Below are 16,417 nucleotides of genomic sequence, written 5' to 3' on the forward strand. Positions count from 1 at the left end.
TTTTATATTAGCAGTATTAATGTACTAATTCTCATTTTTATAGAGAACAATGATTGCAAATGATAAAGAAGAAGAAGATCGTGTGGATGCACGAAATGGTCTGGAAGAATACGTTTTGGACATCAAACGCCGTATCTCTCCAGATAAATTTTTGGACACATGTCCAGAAGTTGCGCAGCTTGCAAAAACTGTGCGTGACAAAGGACAAGAAGTAGAGGATTGGTTATACGAAGATGAAAATTCTACTACGAACGTATATAGAGAAAAACTGAAATGTTTAAAGGTAAGACCTTCATGTATTGAAGGGCAGTAGATAAGTCTTTCAGTCAATTAAAGGTAAACGATAGTCAACCTGTTCTTTGATGCAACATATTGAATCATCATATTTGTCCATTTTGTATGTTACTGACCTGAAACTATCAAAGTTATCTTGAAAGTAGAAAGTTTCAGAAAGTTACATCACCCATTGAGTGACCGTGCACATTAGTAATAATAGATGTCTTGGAGTTTGCTTTTGAAGAGATCAACTGTAGTTTGGGATTTAACGAACATATTCCCTTTGATATTAATATCACATAAGAGTGTGAGAATCGTATAATTATACACATCCTCTGTTAAACATCGCCAACACAGGTCTCGTGTGTCATTTTTTGATAGGTGAAAATCTTTCGCAGCTCAAAACAATAAATTTCCGTAATACCTTTGACCACAATAATTTCATATTTCCATTGAATAACTTAGCGATTGTAATTAGTTTGCTGTTACATATTTCCATGGGTGCAGAAATGAATTTTGGGAAACCATTATTTAGAAAATCTTCACGCTTTACGTCCCATGGTATGCCGGCTAGGCTAAATTAGACGATGATGAAAAATGGTGGAAAGTGGGAGGAAACAGGAGAACACCGAGAAAACCCATGCACACGGTGTTTGTCCACCACAAAGTTCACTTGGGGCGAGCTGGGATTGAACCAAGGTCTTCATGCACCAAAGGTGAACGGTCTATCACTGAGCTAGCGCGGCCCCAAACCATTATATTTAATTTTTAATTGTGTTGTAATTACATTTCCAATCGTTGGGTTTTTTGACTTTGTAACTTTATCAATGTAGATTCATATTTTATGATTTTCTGTACAAAACAGCCATTTTAAGACTGCTTTTTGATAAGGAAATCAACTTGCTTGTATTCGGAAGTAATTATTCTGGATAAAGGTGGCCAACTAAATGTTACATACACTGGTATAACGAAGATACTAGATACGCTAGATAATGAGGTATTATTATTTAAGCTTTGTTTCTTTACTTGTGCCAGATCTGTGCTAAAATTTCTAGCTTCTAATTTTAGAAACTGCTTACAGTTCGTTCTATCGATGGTGTATATTGAGGGAGGAAGATGTTCTCTGTGGATTTTCTCAAGACTCAAATCTTTACTTGAATATTATTCGTGATGTAGCCAATTCATTACAAACATCAAAACAATTATTTACTTGTGATCTTTAAATTTGTTGCAAAATTACATCGATTAAACGTGAGAAATTACAATAGTTGGTGGAGAGAGAATAACTACAACATAAATACGTGGTATTTACAAATGTGAACGTGTTTCCTTCACACGGTATAAAGAATGTTATCTCGTCCATAGTAAAGAAATTGTTCAGAAGTGTAGATTGAATCATAAGACCTGGAAATGATTTCAGTGTTCGGATTAAGTCTATGTATTACATGCATCACATAACGGATTTTTGCGAAGTCGATTATAATTCTGAGTACAGCTCAGTGTGATACATAAAGAACTTCTGGTACTGTCTTGAAACGAAAGTGTTTTAGGTACTAGAAATACAACCTTTTACTTCCGAAGTTTAGATTATTATTACGTGCGGTTTCTCCTCCATTTGTTTCGAGTGACACGTTTCAAAATTCATTATCAATTTATTGAGACATGCGACGAAGGTGCGTTCGTAAGTGCGATATTCAAAGAAGGTTGAACATTATTTGAAAATATTCATGGAGGCTTGGACCACACCAGCATATCAGACGACATGAATCATTAAATAAAATATTATGAAGCATGGCCAATCGGCTGTGAGACAGATTGCCTCAGTATTCTGCTCATAGTAGGATCTTTTTGATTGTTATTCTACGTGAAGACCTGAAAGTGCGGAAAGTTCCTCCCAGAGACTATAGATCACATGAACGATGTTTCTTTTATATCAGTTGTTATATTGGTTAATATGTGGAGAGGTTCAATCTTGAAACTAAATCTAATGAATACATAACACAACTTACCGGCCTATCGCTGACGGAGAAATTTTGGATTATTCCAAATCTGAGAAAAAGGGTGGTAGCTGTTGTTAGCAGAGTCGAAAGAGTTTTATTTTCTTCCTCTTATTACTCCTTCCGTTTTAGGGAGTCAAAAGATCAATATTTTCTGTAGCTCTGTGATTGAAATTCCTTCTAAGATTAAGAATTGAGCAGCTGGTGCTCAGAAACTTTTTTCTTTAGCTGCAAAACTTTGAAATGATTTCTTATACTCCGTACTGCTGTCACACATTATCAAGTTGTTTCCGCCCACGCATCATCAAGTGTCCAGTAGGAAGAAATCTCAGAAAAAACGTTTAGTGTATTGGTGTAGTCATACTTTCGAGACAATATGAATTGTGTTTGTCTACATGCTAATTATGCGGAGAAATGGCAGCTTTCTTGGAAAAATAGTTTTTCAGATACACCATGTGTATAAGTTCCAGTGCTGCCACAAGACGAGACGAGTCAGAATATCCGTGAAGAGATACGAGATGACACAGAACTTCACCAGATGACACTGAATATAAATTGATATACTGATCGAGACGAGAATAATACTTTCACGGCACCCTGTCGTGATGAGACAGGTCAAAATTTCGTCTAATGGACAACAATAATAAATTGTAATATACTGCAGATGGCAATAGTTTCACAAATATAAAGTGAAAGGTGCACCTGCAGTTGGTCCTGTTATATTTCACATCGTAAATTGTGAATCTTGGATTGAGTACAATCTTGAATAGTAAGTACAATCTTAGCAGTAATAATGTTAATTTATTATTTAAAACAATAATGCTATACTTGAATATAATAAATTGAACCTGAAACTCACCCATTCCCCACTTAATAAAATTCGTTTTTCAAGTAGAGGAAAGGTTGTTGAAGATGAATATTTGCCCGAGTTTGTTGTACTGTTTCTTAAATAAATCTTAAACCACTTGCAACAAGTTCCTTGTTTCCTAGCTTCTTATATGTAAATTCATTTTTGGTTAGTTTCGACAGTTTAAAACTTAAGAAAGATGGCTTTTCGGCTCTACAAGTTAGACTTATTTCTTAGTGTCCCGCGTGAATACTATTATCTTGCTACCTATATTTCAATATCTGGTGTCTTTTTTTAGATGTACATTGTATAATATGTACAACAGTATTAAGGTATAATTGTCAGTTCCCGAGTTATGTAAGTTCTACATAAGTAAATTCATACTTGCGTAAGAAATTTCCGATATAAGTAAAATCTACGAAGGGTACTTACATCTGAAATAAGAAGTGGAACTGAATTTCTAAATTCTGTTTTCAGATTCATGTAGTGAGTGAAGGAAGAACTATTACTGAACCATTAACTATTGTTGATTACTTAATAAATTACCTATTAAAGTTGTCTATCAAAAGTAATTAACTATTATTTAACTATTAAAATGAGTTATTATTATTATTATTATTATTATTATTATTATTATTATTATTATTATTATTATTATTATTATTATTATTATTATTATTATTATGTGGGTGTGTTTTCGACAAATCTTAGATTACGGTAAATATTCGACTTACGTGGACTTACACAAGAAACTGTAGTGTTCTTACGTGGTGGATCGCAACAGATTTCGTTCTGTTGTTCATTCGTATCTCAGCATATCTTTCTTCCCTAGGTCGAAGATGTATGGTAAACTGAACCCGAATAATCATTGATAGAGTCGCCACTGTGATAACAGGGGAAAATTAAAATATCCAAGGTTAAAGTCCAGAAAGCGCGTTACCAACCAATTTTTATCTTTCACACTGCACGGGAAGGATATAACCAAATGACTGAATTTGCAAATAAATAGAGACTGCTAAATATAAAATATATCTACTAAACATAAACATGAACTTGACATAGGTTTAACAAAATGATACAATGATCGAACGAACAATATTGTATTCGTAACAGGCGAGGCTAAATATTTGTCACTTTCATATTTGTGCAACCTATGCATTCAATATTATTATCGCTTTACATGTGCAATAATACTTTTATGTGCACAATAATAATTTACTACATACTATTATTACATTAATTCTGGACAAAGTGAAAGGTGTTCTTCCTCAACCACTACTCATATTCACCTCCCACAATTCTCGGGTAGTCCTCGGGAGCATGTGAGTTATTATCCTTCTCAGTGTTGTTGTTCTTCTGTACACACAGAAACTGTCGCGAAGTGTGTTTTCTCACGAAAACTGACCTTACTGATATTTTGGAAAATCAAAAAGAGAAAGAGAAAAAAGGTAAGAAAGGAAAAAGCTGAAGTAACATCTGTTTTCAGCAGGCAAAGGTCTTAAATCTCTACCACATGTCGCAAAGTCTAGCTGGGGAAGCTTAGAACACTTTCACAATTCCTGGAAAGAAAGCTCTCTATCATGTCCTGTACTATAGTTAATCTTTAATATATTCATCAAATTTTTCAACAAATACCATAGTGCATATACTTCGTTTACCTGTTCTGTCGGCTCTCAATCACAGATCCTGAAAGAGAAGGTTCGAAAACAATTGCTTCTGCAGGATGGCAACAAATCTGGGAAACCTGGAAAGTCGGAATTTGAGAAAACCTAAAAAAGTCAGGGAATATCGAAAGAATGAGATTTTATAAACGTTTAAAATAAGTATTCTGTTGTTGTTGTTTATTTTGTTGTGTGTTTATTTTGTGTTTTGTTGTTTATGTTGTTTATTTTTATTTATTTATTTATTTTAATGGCAACTTCAGACAGAAACTTATCTGTGCCGTCAATTAATAATGTATAACAAAAGTATGTTCTGTAGTTGTGCGCATTATGTTTTGCTCTCGCTTGTCCAGTAGAATATCACATTGGTGAATCATCTACAAAATGCAGTTAGATTAACGATTCAATAGTAAACTCATTTTCGACTCACGCATAATTCCATCTTTTTTTCTCTTTTCGTTCCCACTAGTACTGATTTTATCGAAATTTCCTGTCCTGCATTAAGTAAGGTTTTTGAAACAATGAAAGGCTTTCGAAATACGTCTCGTATTTTAGCTTCTCTGTTTTCATTGTAATGTATTTAATTTGGAAAGAGGTTTATGCCGGAAGTGCTTACGAGTTTAGCAAAATAACTGATAAAGTTGCACATCAGCGTATGCATTGGATCAGTACCGAGTGGATAGCTGGACTAATTGAATCGAACTCTTGATCTTTAAAAATGGAACACTTTAACAACAGATAGGAATGTTAACTTCTGTCCTTATAATGCAATATTTATTAATTGTTATAATAGTTACATATTTAATCATTTTCCTAGAAAAGTTATATAATCGTAATGATACATTAATGATGATACGTCTCATAATTTTTTTAAAAACATATTGTAAATTCTCAATTTAAAATTATTCTGACATTAAAAATGATGCATCAATTTGCGAACAATAGTTATGGTACATAAGTTCTAATAAAACTTCATTTTCTATCTTTTTAATTCTTTGAACCAAATGTTTGTATGCTTTCTCAATGCCAATATGAAATGTTTGAAATATTATAAACAGGATTCTTTCGGATAAGACGCCCAAAAAATATTTTGTAACTGAAATACAGCTCTTAAGGAAGGTACAAAACAATTCTGGAGATTTGAAAGTGCCGTGTTAGCAAAATGAAAGAGAAGGGGACGGTTAGACGGTTTTGCAATTGAAATTATCGTAAAATAATATTTATTTGCTTCCAGTACTCTGTGGAAGTAACGAAATACCACGATATGAATTTCTGTTTTAATGTTGATATCTTCATACCTTTACAAAAAAAAAAAAAAAAAAAAAATCTCCCATTACGTCAATATGTTGCTGTTCTACGTCTCGTTTTTGCCAACATTTTTATGTTTTGGAACTTTTGACAAGGAACAGGAACTGCTATAGCCTTCGCGATTTTAGAATTCATAGTGAAGTCGAGCTTAACTGGTACTATCCGTGGAATGTTCTTCGACACAACAGTCATCAAAACAGGGACAAGAACTGCTGCTTGCGGTATACTTGAAATGAAACTCAAAATAATTTGTTGTCCTTTCCTTGCAGACAATATTTTTTAACTTGTAATTGCTGCTGTATTCTCACTTTGCGTGAGGATATTGTCTAGCGGACCGGTTATCGGTGTCAAGATTCATGGGCACAGATAGACATACGAAGTATTAGACAGGTTGTGCTTAACGCGCATGTGCAGTCAGCTATAAAGGATATCAGAATATCCATTACATATTTTCTTCAGAGTCAACTGTCTATTGCAGATCCATGAGAAGATTACTGTGAGATGGTAGAACTTGCTATCGTATTTCTAAAAGAAATATCACCTCGTGGAGTGTGGTTTCACTTCCCAGCGGCAATTCATCCCGCAAAATGGCTAGCTAGGCTTCTCTACGCGCTCAAAATGTAAATGTTCCATGGCTAGTTTAGATTAGCTTACCGGGAAATGAGACTTGGAGATGTTTGCACTCCCGTTATTAAGGAATAACTTAGTACCTTTGCGCTTCAGGCCTCAAGAAATGATTTTGAATTGCTTGAAGAACAACAGTGAACCTATGTCAAGGGGATACATTTAAGAAAATTGCTGGTCATCTTTGGTACTTGAACGAGAGAATCTGATTGTTTCTTCTTTCTTTCGACACCAGTGCTTCTCTTCAACAAAATCGAAAGATGGCAAGGGCTCTCGAAATCTGAACTGGTTAGGACAAATCTCTCAAATACCCGTACTTAAAGACGGTAGGAGAAATGATGGGCAAGATTTCCTGATTTCAATATATCTGACTTCGTGACAAAGAACACCAGTAATTTCTTCGCCGTGTTGGGAATAGATACCGAATTCCACTAACTCTGAAAGTTGGCACTTAGAGAAGATTTATCAGCATTGTTTGCAGATTACTCAATAACTGCACGTTGCTCTTATCGAAACCTACTTCGAGGACGAAGATATTTAGTGTTTTCTGCTACTTGAGGATCATCGCAAAAATATCCGAACGTTCGTATAAGCAGTATCATAAAGCAGTTTTAGAAAAACTGTTGTGTTGTGGATGTGTTAAATAATGTTTCTTATTTTCATTTCAAGTATATATTTCTTAATTAAGGAAAAATATCATCATTGTAATATGTTAATTGAAAGAGAATGTTTATTGCAACATGAATATTATTGTTGAATTACATCTGATATTACGTTAGTGTTGTGCATGCGTGAGCAACGGTTAAATGTAAACAAATTTTACTGAATTTTTGTATAAATTACTAAAACACATTGCAACCCATACAAATAACAATCACACTAAAGCATACTCGCTAAATACACACTAAAGAATATATAAGTAAGTGCTAAGTGCCAAACTTTGTCAAACACTTTCTCTAGATCAAACAGTACAAGACATGATTGTTTGACGGAATTATAATAGTGTGTAACCATTGTGGATAAGCGAAGCAGTTGATCGTTGATAGAATAGCCTGATCGAAAACCTGCTTGATGGATGGGAAGAAAGTGGCGTCTTTCGGTGTATGTATGTAGACGTCGGACAAGTATGCTTTCTAAGATTTTACTGAAGGTAGACGTTGTATCGGACGATACGATGGTATGCTTTTAGGTGGTGTGTGAGGCTTCGGAAACATTAACGTCTTTCAAGTCTTTCACTGGATAGGAAAATAGCCTGTTCGAAGAATGAAGGTAAAGATGCTGGCAAGCAGAGTAAGCAATGGAAGAGGACTTTCTTTGATATGTCGGTAAGTGATATTATCGAATCCTGGTGCACTATTTCGAACAACAGTAGTGATGTCCTGAACGGTTATTGGTTCTGTTAGGGGTTCATTATTTGGAAGAGTATGGCACTTATGAGGCTGTAAAGAAGGAGATGAAATATTGACTGTGTCTGCTGGATGGCGATATGTAGGCGTAGATCTATTAAGTATGAATGTAGTTTGAAGAAATTGAGCGAAAGTGTTGGCTTTGTCTGTATCTGTTTGAATTCGAGATTACCCTTGTAATAGTGGATAATGCGTTTTGGTGTACTTTCCACAAAGAGTGTTAAAACGTTTCCAGTACTTCGTTGGATGATTGACATCTGAGAGAGAATTACATGTTTTAACCCAACAGCGTAGTTTATAGGCATATATAGAGATTTTGACCATCCGCTGTAGTTGCTGATAATGACAAAGTGATTCAGAATTGCCAGTCCTTTGAAAATCTCGATAAAACTGTCGAGAACGGGTAACGAATGTGAGGCATTGCGGAGGTAATGCTGGCCGATATGGTGTGGAGGTGGAAACTGGTATGAAGAGAGAACTTGCCTCCTGGATTGTGGCTGTGATAGTGTCGATGCTAGCATAGAGTTCGTCTTCTGTAGTGGGTGGTTCTAATGACTCTATAGCTGTCATTAGATGAGCTCGATACTGATCCCAGTTTGCTTTGTCAAAGATAAGACTAGCACGCTGGAAATTATTAGAGGAATTGATAGTAGTTGTACGGAACTGAAGATATAAGCGCCTTAGCTCCAACTTTTAACTTATGATTTCAAACTTTTGATTTACGGTTATTTGTGATTTCAAGTTCAACAAAGACAAATAATCCAATGTTCTCGGGATTGCTGCCAGAGTGAATGTTGCTGTGCTGAGCTTTCGTTACCATACAGCGGCAACATCTTCAGAGCTATGTGTTGGAGTGTGCTGGTTCGCAACATTCAGTTCACTATGGAAACAGAAACAGAAGGAAGACTCCCGTTCCTGGACGTACTCGTATACAAGAAACCAGATGGAAGTCTAGGCCATTCAATCTACAGGAAACCCACGCACACTGATCTCTACCTCGATGCGACCAGTTTTCATCATCCTGCACAGAAGATGGGGGTGTTAAATACTCTAATACACAGAGCACACAAAATAGCAGATCCAGATAATATAAGCACAGAACTGTCTCTCCTGGAAACGGTATTCAAATTCAACTGATATTCATCGAAACAGATCAAGACAGCCATGAGAAAATACAGTAGCAGAAATTGCACCACAAAAGAGGACAACACGGCAGACAAGGAAAATATTGCAGTTATTCCATATATGGGAAAAACCTCCAACCAACTAGCAAGACTATTGAAGAAATTCAACATCAAGACTGTACACTGCTCTCCACCAAAGATCAGGAGTTTACTACCAACTGCAAAAGACCCATTGGGATTAAAGACACCAGGCATCTATAGGATCACCTGTGAATGTAACGCCACTTACATAGGTGAAACGGGAAGGAACATTGAAGACAGAATGAAAGAATACCAGCGACACACCAGACTTAAACAACCTGAAAAATCTGCAATAGCCGAACACTGCATACAATACAATCATACAGCCATGTGGGACCAAATTGAAGTACTAAAGAAAAGCAAACAGTTCTGGGACAGGAAAATACATGAATCTCTATTCATCCGTTCATACAAGCCATCCATCAACAGAGACGAAGGTTATAATCTACCTGACATCTGGATCCAGCTTCTCAGTACGAAGAGAGCCAACAGCCAATCAGAGAGCAGTTTCCACCAGCAAAATCAGAGCACGCCATTGGCCAACAAAAACAACCAATAGAAACATAGCAATTCCTAAAGACCACAATATAAATTGTACGACCAGCACACTCCAACACATAGCTCTGAAGATGTTGCCGCTGTATGGTAACGAAAGCTCAGCACAGCAACATTCACTCTGGCAGCAATCCCGAGAACATTGGATTAATAGTAGACGCCAGCAAAGCTTCAAGATCATAAAGACAAATAATATTTTAAAGTATATGTACTTTAAATAAGTTATTTAAATAGATATTTTTTATAAAGTTTATTCTTTAAAATTATCGTTCAAAACCTTTGTATTTTAATAAGTCTTCTCCAAAATCAATGCAAATTGTGCTGGCATCTTTGGCGTTCTTTTAAACTATATATTTGTAGACGTTTATATGTTTGTGGCCAATCCTTTCGACAATGAGATCTCGGAAACCACAGGCTTTAGAAAGAGGACGTTTTCACTGATCGATTGCAAATTTTGCGTAGATTGGGTAATTTAATATTTACAAAACATGGCCGTTATTTCTTTATTACACTTTTACAGGTACACTGGATGTGTTAAAATAATCATAATAAAAAACTAAAGTTTCATATCCTACGAGTTCTACATTCCAACACGACATAATTGTATATAGGGGTTGTATATCTATCAGGCGTTTCATGACCAAATTATAATGGAAAACGAAGGATAATCATTTCTCCAGTCTAAGATGAATCTTTATTGTTTGGAGTGTTTTGCTTAATAAACACTGTATACCACTCATGTTATAATTAATTGTTTGTGTAATGTGTTTGCTTCTTACATACTGCATGCAAGAAGAAAGTAAACAGTGATCGTACATGAATTAAGAACTCCAACCGGAAGTAAGCTCAAATCTTGCAACTTCACTTGTGTCTGCAAAGGGATATGTACAGATGTTCTGAGGAATGACAAGGAGATACATGCTCATATGTGAATGATGCGCTGTGTAGAGAGCGCAGGTTCAGCTAGTCTATATATTAAAATGTTTGTCGCCAATCCTTTCGACAATGATATCTTGGAAACCACAAGTGCTAGAAACATGCCGTTTTCACTGGTCGATTCTAAATTTTGTGTAGATTGTCCAGTTCTCATTCAAATTTTCAAAAATCGTGTCGTTATTGTTCTATTCAACATTTTAAGGGACCGTTTTGATCCCATAAAATCAACATTGTTGCAGGCCAAAACTACGGTTAGGCAACCAGTAGAGAAGTTACGTATGGCGGGTTGATGGACATTCCAGGCGTTTTGCTAAATCAGAATGGCGAAACTCATTGCATGCTCGCAACTTGAAAGGCCTCAAGAGATGCAATGAGGCGTAGTCGAACGGATATGAATTTGTTAGAAAAAATATTTCCACTTGATATCGTGTTACTTGTCCATGAAATTTGCTACAAACTCATTCCAACATCTATACATAGTAATCCACTTTCTTTGTGTGTCTCCTATCATTTACTTGTGAGTCAATCCATCTGAAGTGGTCCAAAGATAGTGAAAATGGTTGCTCGGCCATCTCGGAAAACTATAAAAATTTGAGTGTGACGAACCTTCTGTATAAGAAGGTCAATAACACTATTCATATTGTCGTATATACAAGTGTTCCTGAATAGTGGCCATCTTTGTTGTCGGTGGAGTGCCAATTTTGGGATTGTCAAACGTTTATGAAAAGTACAGTTGCTCAGGACGTATAAATTATACAAACACCAAACAAAAATGAATGTTTACAGGAGAGACTGGGATACGCGAAGAATATATACTCTTGCTTCTAAATAAATATGCAGGGTGGCAAACCAGTACATGAAATCTCCAGAAAAAGTACAGAAAATTACACTTTTAAAGGGACTATATTTTCGGATGGCATAAAGTGGGAGTTCATAAGTTTTGTGCTGAATACTATTACATCTAAAGAGCCTGCAGAAATATCAACAGCTATGATATTATTAGCACTGTAGATTTATGGGAGTCCGAAAGTTGAAATTTGTGATTTTGATGCCAGTTTTGGTGCGTAATATCTCAGGAGGGCAAAGTTCCAAAAATTTTGCTGCTTAGGCCACAAAGTAATTCTGTATGTGAAAAAACTATTGCAAAAAAGTCATGACTGATATTACATGAAGAAAAAAGTAAGGACATTATAAAAACGCGAAGAAAACACGTGCGTGACGATGGTCGTAGTCCAGAAAAATTTAAATGTTTAAATATATTTCATGCTAGATCTCAAAAATTACGCATGGTGCAGCAATTAGACCCGCTTTTGTTTGTGTTCAGTTGTGGAAAAGGTTACGAGTGGCGGTTGTTCCATTTTTCTAGCTCCATAATCATTGCCACGTCTATATGGTTGAGGGGGTTAACTCACAGTGTGGAACACAAACCTCCGTAAAAAGCGACAAAACTTTCTTGGTTACATTTACATGATAATGAAAAACGAAGGATAACCATTTATCCAGGCTAAGATGAATCTTTATTGTTTGGAGTGTTTTGCCCAATGAACATCAGATATCACTGACATTATAATTAATTGTGTATGCAATGTATTTGCTTATTACATAATGTGTGCAAGAATAAAGAAAACGCTGTTCATACATGAATTAGGAACTCCAACCGAAAGTAGGCTTAGTCTTGCAAACGGTACGGAGTACATAATCGAACATAATCGAAAAAATTTCCTCTTTATGGTACGTACTCCTGGCCGATTTTATCAAGATGTCTTTTACTTATATTTGTAAAGGAACATGTAAAGATGTTGTTAGGAATGACAATTAGATTCATGCTCATATGTGAATATGTGGATGACGCGCTGTGTAGAGAGAGCAGGTTCAGCTATTAATAATAATAATAATAATAGTCGCCATGGAAATAGTATTGTTATATACATAGACTTAGAGATTTTCTCAATATTGCGGCTATATGAAGGGGAAACGAAGGAAGTATTGTGTATCTTAATCACTGATGCTCAGTTGCACCAACTGAGGGTTAATCTGTGGTTAGGAATAGAAAAAAAATTAATCACCGAAGTGAAGATAATGTGTTGCGACAACACTGATCTCAAAATTATTTCGATAAATCATTGGATTAAGATAAATCGACGAAAATAGGAGATTAATCCGTGTTCAGCGTTGTTGTAGAATTGCTTGCAGGCGATTATATAAATAATTTGGATGTCTATATGGTTATGTGTGTGATTATGTGGACAGAAATATTGTTACTGTCGTTATTTCAATCGTCCCTAAAGCAAGAGAGTGACATTTGTACTAATAATCTTTTATTACTACAATGAAACGATTAAAAGTACCATATTTGCACTACTTCATTGGATTGAGCAATTAATCTACTACAGTTTATTGGCCACCTAATATAGGTGGATATAGCAAGTTAAATTTATGTCACATTTAATGTAATTATCTTTATGATATTCTACCCTCTCTTTGACTCAATTATATTTTATTGCATACACGGCTCCATTCGTTCATTTAACAAACCTGTTGTTATTTTAAATCTTTCTAATTTTGCTTTATTTGAGTTGAATATGCCCTTGTATACTAAATACTGCAGAAGTAAGAATTAAACTGAAGCTCTAAATCGGAACAGTTAACTTGTATGTCATAAAGAAGAATTACGTAAAGAGAGGAAAATGCGTTAGTTATAACGTTAGGCCCTCTACATATGAGACAAAAAATGACTTGACATATAGGTTATAGGGTATGATAATTGATTATGTATGTGCTTGGCACAGCGTTTGTATAAAAAAATATAAAAGCGTCAATAAGAAATTAATACTATATAAAATGAAGGTGACAAAACATAACTTACATGGATATTACAAACAGCATCTTTTTGTCTGTCTCTTGTATTGTGGTTCTGGAATATCTCTAGCGACTGCCCAACAACAATCGGCAAGTGCAAGCTTGCTCCAGTGGCCCTGATATCATTTCTCCATGATATATATAACTTGGTAGAAATGTTCTTGTGTTCATCAATGACTTGCTTCGCAATTTTCTGGGAAGAAATCTGTGGGAGTTCAACATATGCATTTTTAGTGACATATTACACACCATTGCTTGGTAGAAGATATTAGGTGCTCAACTACTTTCTTCTGGTTCTAAGACTGCTCGTTTTGCAAAACATTCGTCACCACTTTTCGCAAAGAATCCCATACAATCCTCTGCTTCTCTTCTAACACTGCATCAAATGCAGGATCATTGAGGAGTTAGCGAATTTGAAGGCCAATAAGGATTCCATACCAAATTTTAGTCTCACCAGTTTGTGGAAGTTTACACAGAATATATTTGAAAAATAATTTTGATGCGTATATGAATAGCCGCCATTCATCGGGAATATCTTACATGTTAAAAGCGCCATTTATGCCCCATAGGTCCGACGTTTGGTTCACTCAACGGACCGAGTCGGTCCCATGAGACCGACATGTCGACTCTGTTTCGTTACTTTCTTAGGAGGACGTCCGATCTTGTTGAGACTTTTCTATTAGAAGAGACCTACGCGACCCCTTTGAAGGGTTTTGTGCTAATGGTCCAGTAACATTGCATGTTATTTATTTTTTTCATCTACAAAATTATATGGCGGCCCATTTAAAAAAATCACCGCGGCGCTCAACATGTTTACTCATACGACCAGTTACATTTTTACAACATACTATGTCATGTTCCACTGAAAGTACTGTTCCAGGGAATTCTGAAGTGTTCAAAACACGGACACTTTTAGATCTTCCGAATAAGCTCCCCACGGCTCGAGTCTGGGTGCCAGTATTTCTACGACACTTTTTGACAACCCCAGGTAATTTAATTCAGGTTGAGTTTCATATTGCAAATAGGTTTGATGTGATGGTTTTGTGAAGTCAGGATCGGTGGAAGACGATGAATCTGCAGTAGAATTTGACAACTGGGCTGACTTTTTCCGCCTTTTGCTCTTCATCGGATGAAACACCGGGGTAAGGTACGGAAGGTTATGGAACCTTTAGTTCTTCAGAATGTGGCACAGGGACGAACATCTCAAGGAATATTTGATTAAGTAGTAGTCCACTTTTTTTCTTTTTTGGATAAGGTTTTAATTGGAGGAACTATGCAAAAGTAGTAGTTAGAAGTATGATATGTCGGCTCTCTTTCTTTATGATAGGCGTGAAATTCCACTTTTCGTTTCACTTCGTTGGAAACAACAATTTGCTCTGCACTGTAAACATATTTACGCAACATATTTCTACTCAGTCCAGTCAGGGAACGATAAATAATAATAATAAACAGCACACACATACAATATATGAGCATGACCACGCCCGGGATGGCATATTGTAACTACAAAAGAACGTTACACAACACGTTTTCTCTGGCAAACTCTTCAATACAGACTAAATCGTGATGTGGTTGATTTTTCTTTGTCAGCGATGAAGTAAGAGCAATAATGATAGCCAGAGACGTACGCAGGAATTTATTTCGGGAGAGGTCCTAAGCTTTTCGGGGGTCCAAATACAATTTGAGACTAAATTATATGAAAGTTTGTAAAATTGCATCTGAAATTAGACTAAATTTACAAAGAAAAGTCGGAATTTCGGGAGCCAAGACCCGCAGGACACTTTCCCTGCATACGTCCCCGAGGATAGCAATGAAACTAACGGTCAAACAATGAAAATTTATTGAAATAAGCAGACAGCTCCTGTTGCCACGAACCCTTAATTTGCCCATTAGAGAACATCCGATGATAACGTATTTCTTTGAAACCTGAACCAATCTTCAAAAACTAATTTCATATTCGTTATCAGCACCCTAAAATGAGTAAGAATTTGTTATTTTTGTCTCCGAAGCATTTTCACTCTTGACCATTGTTGTGAGTAACTAACTCTATGGCCTGTGGAACCCAGGGGTTCAATGCCATGTTCACAAAATCTCTCCGCTGACTTGTATCCTTAACCAACTGGACATAGTTTCTAATGTGTATTCCTATTCCAGCTTGATCCATCTTAATACTGTTCTCTCATCTGCGCCTAGGTCTTCCTAATGGTGGTTTTTCAATTGGATTTCCAATTAAAACTTTGAAAACGTTCCTACTTCCTTCCATTCCGGCTACATGACCTGCTCATCTTAGCCTTCTAGATTAGGTGACTCGAACAATATTTGTAAACGATATTAATTATGTAGTTCCACGTTATGAAGTTTTCACCATTTCCGTTTCTTTTCGGTCCGAATGTTATGTGTCTCCATAACGCAAATTCCCCATGCGCAAGTTTACTTTTGTATCCAAAATTATTGTCGCATGTCGTTAGAAATTACATAAATAAAAATAACTTTCTTGTAAGAGAAAATTTCATGTCTTCTTGGAAATGTGGAGAAGAAAACAACACATGTTTCCAAAAAAGATATTTTTAAAAGAAAATAAGAAATAAGCACGTTATAATTCAAAAGAGAAATCTGCGAAACGTATCTCCAAGTTCTAAGTTCCTTTTATGTAAACTTGGCAAACGCGCAGCAAATATATACTTGATACCAATGATTAGAAACAAAAAAAGATATTTCTGCTTCAGTAAAGAGTTGTAAATTG

At 35.8% G+C, this 16,417-nt stretch overlaps 1 protein-coding gene across 1 annotated transcript in view; it reads left to right on the plus strand.

Annotated features, from left to right (window-relative positions):
* The window catches only part of LOC145680968 (heat shock 70 kDa protein 4L-like), an 873,295-nt gene that overhangs the window by 338,384 nt on the left and 518,494 nt on the right, over positions 1 to 16,417 (plus strand). The window contains exon 11 of the mRNA XM_081752186.1: positions 44 to 283. Within this exon, the coding sequence (XP_081608312.1) occupies positions 44 to 283 (240 nt within the window). The remainder of the gene's footprint in view (positions 1 to 43; positions 284 to 16,417) is intronic.

Source organism: Thermobia domestica, chromosome 3, assembly GCF_964235325.1.
Source record: "Thermobia domestica chromosome 3, izTheDome1.hap1.1, whole genome shotgun sequence".
Classification (NCBI taxonomy): domain Eukaryota; kingdom Metazoa; phylum Arthropoda; class Insecta; order Zygentoma; family Lepismatidae; genus Thermobia; species Thermobia domestica.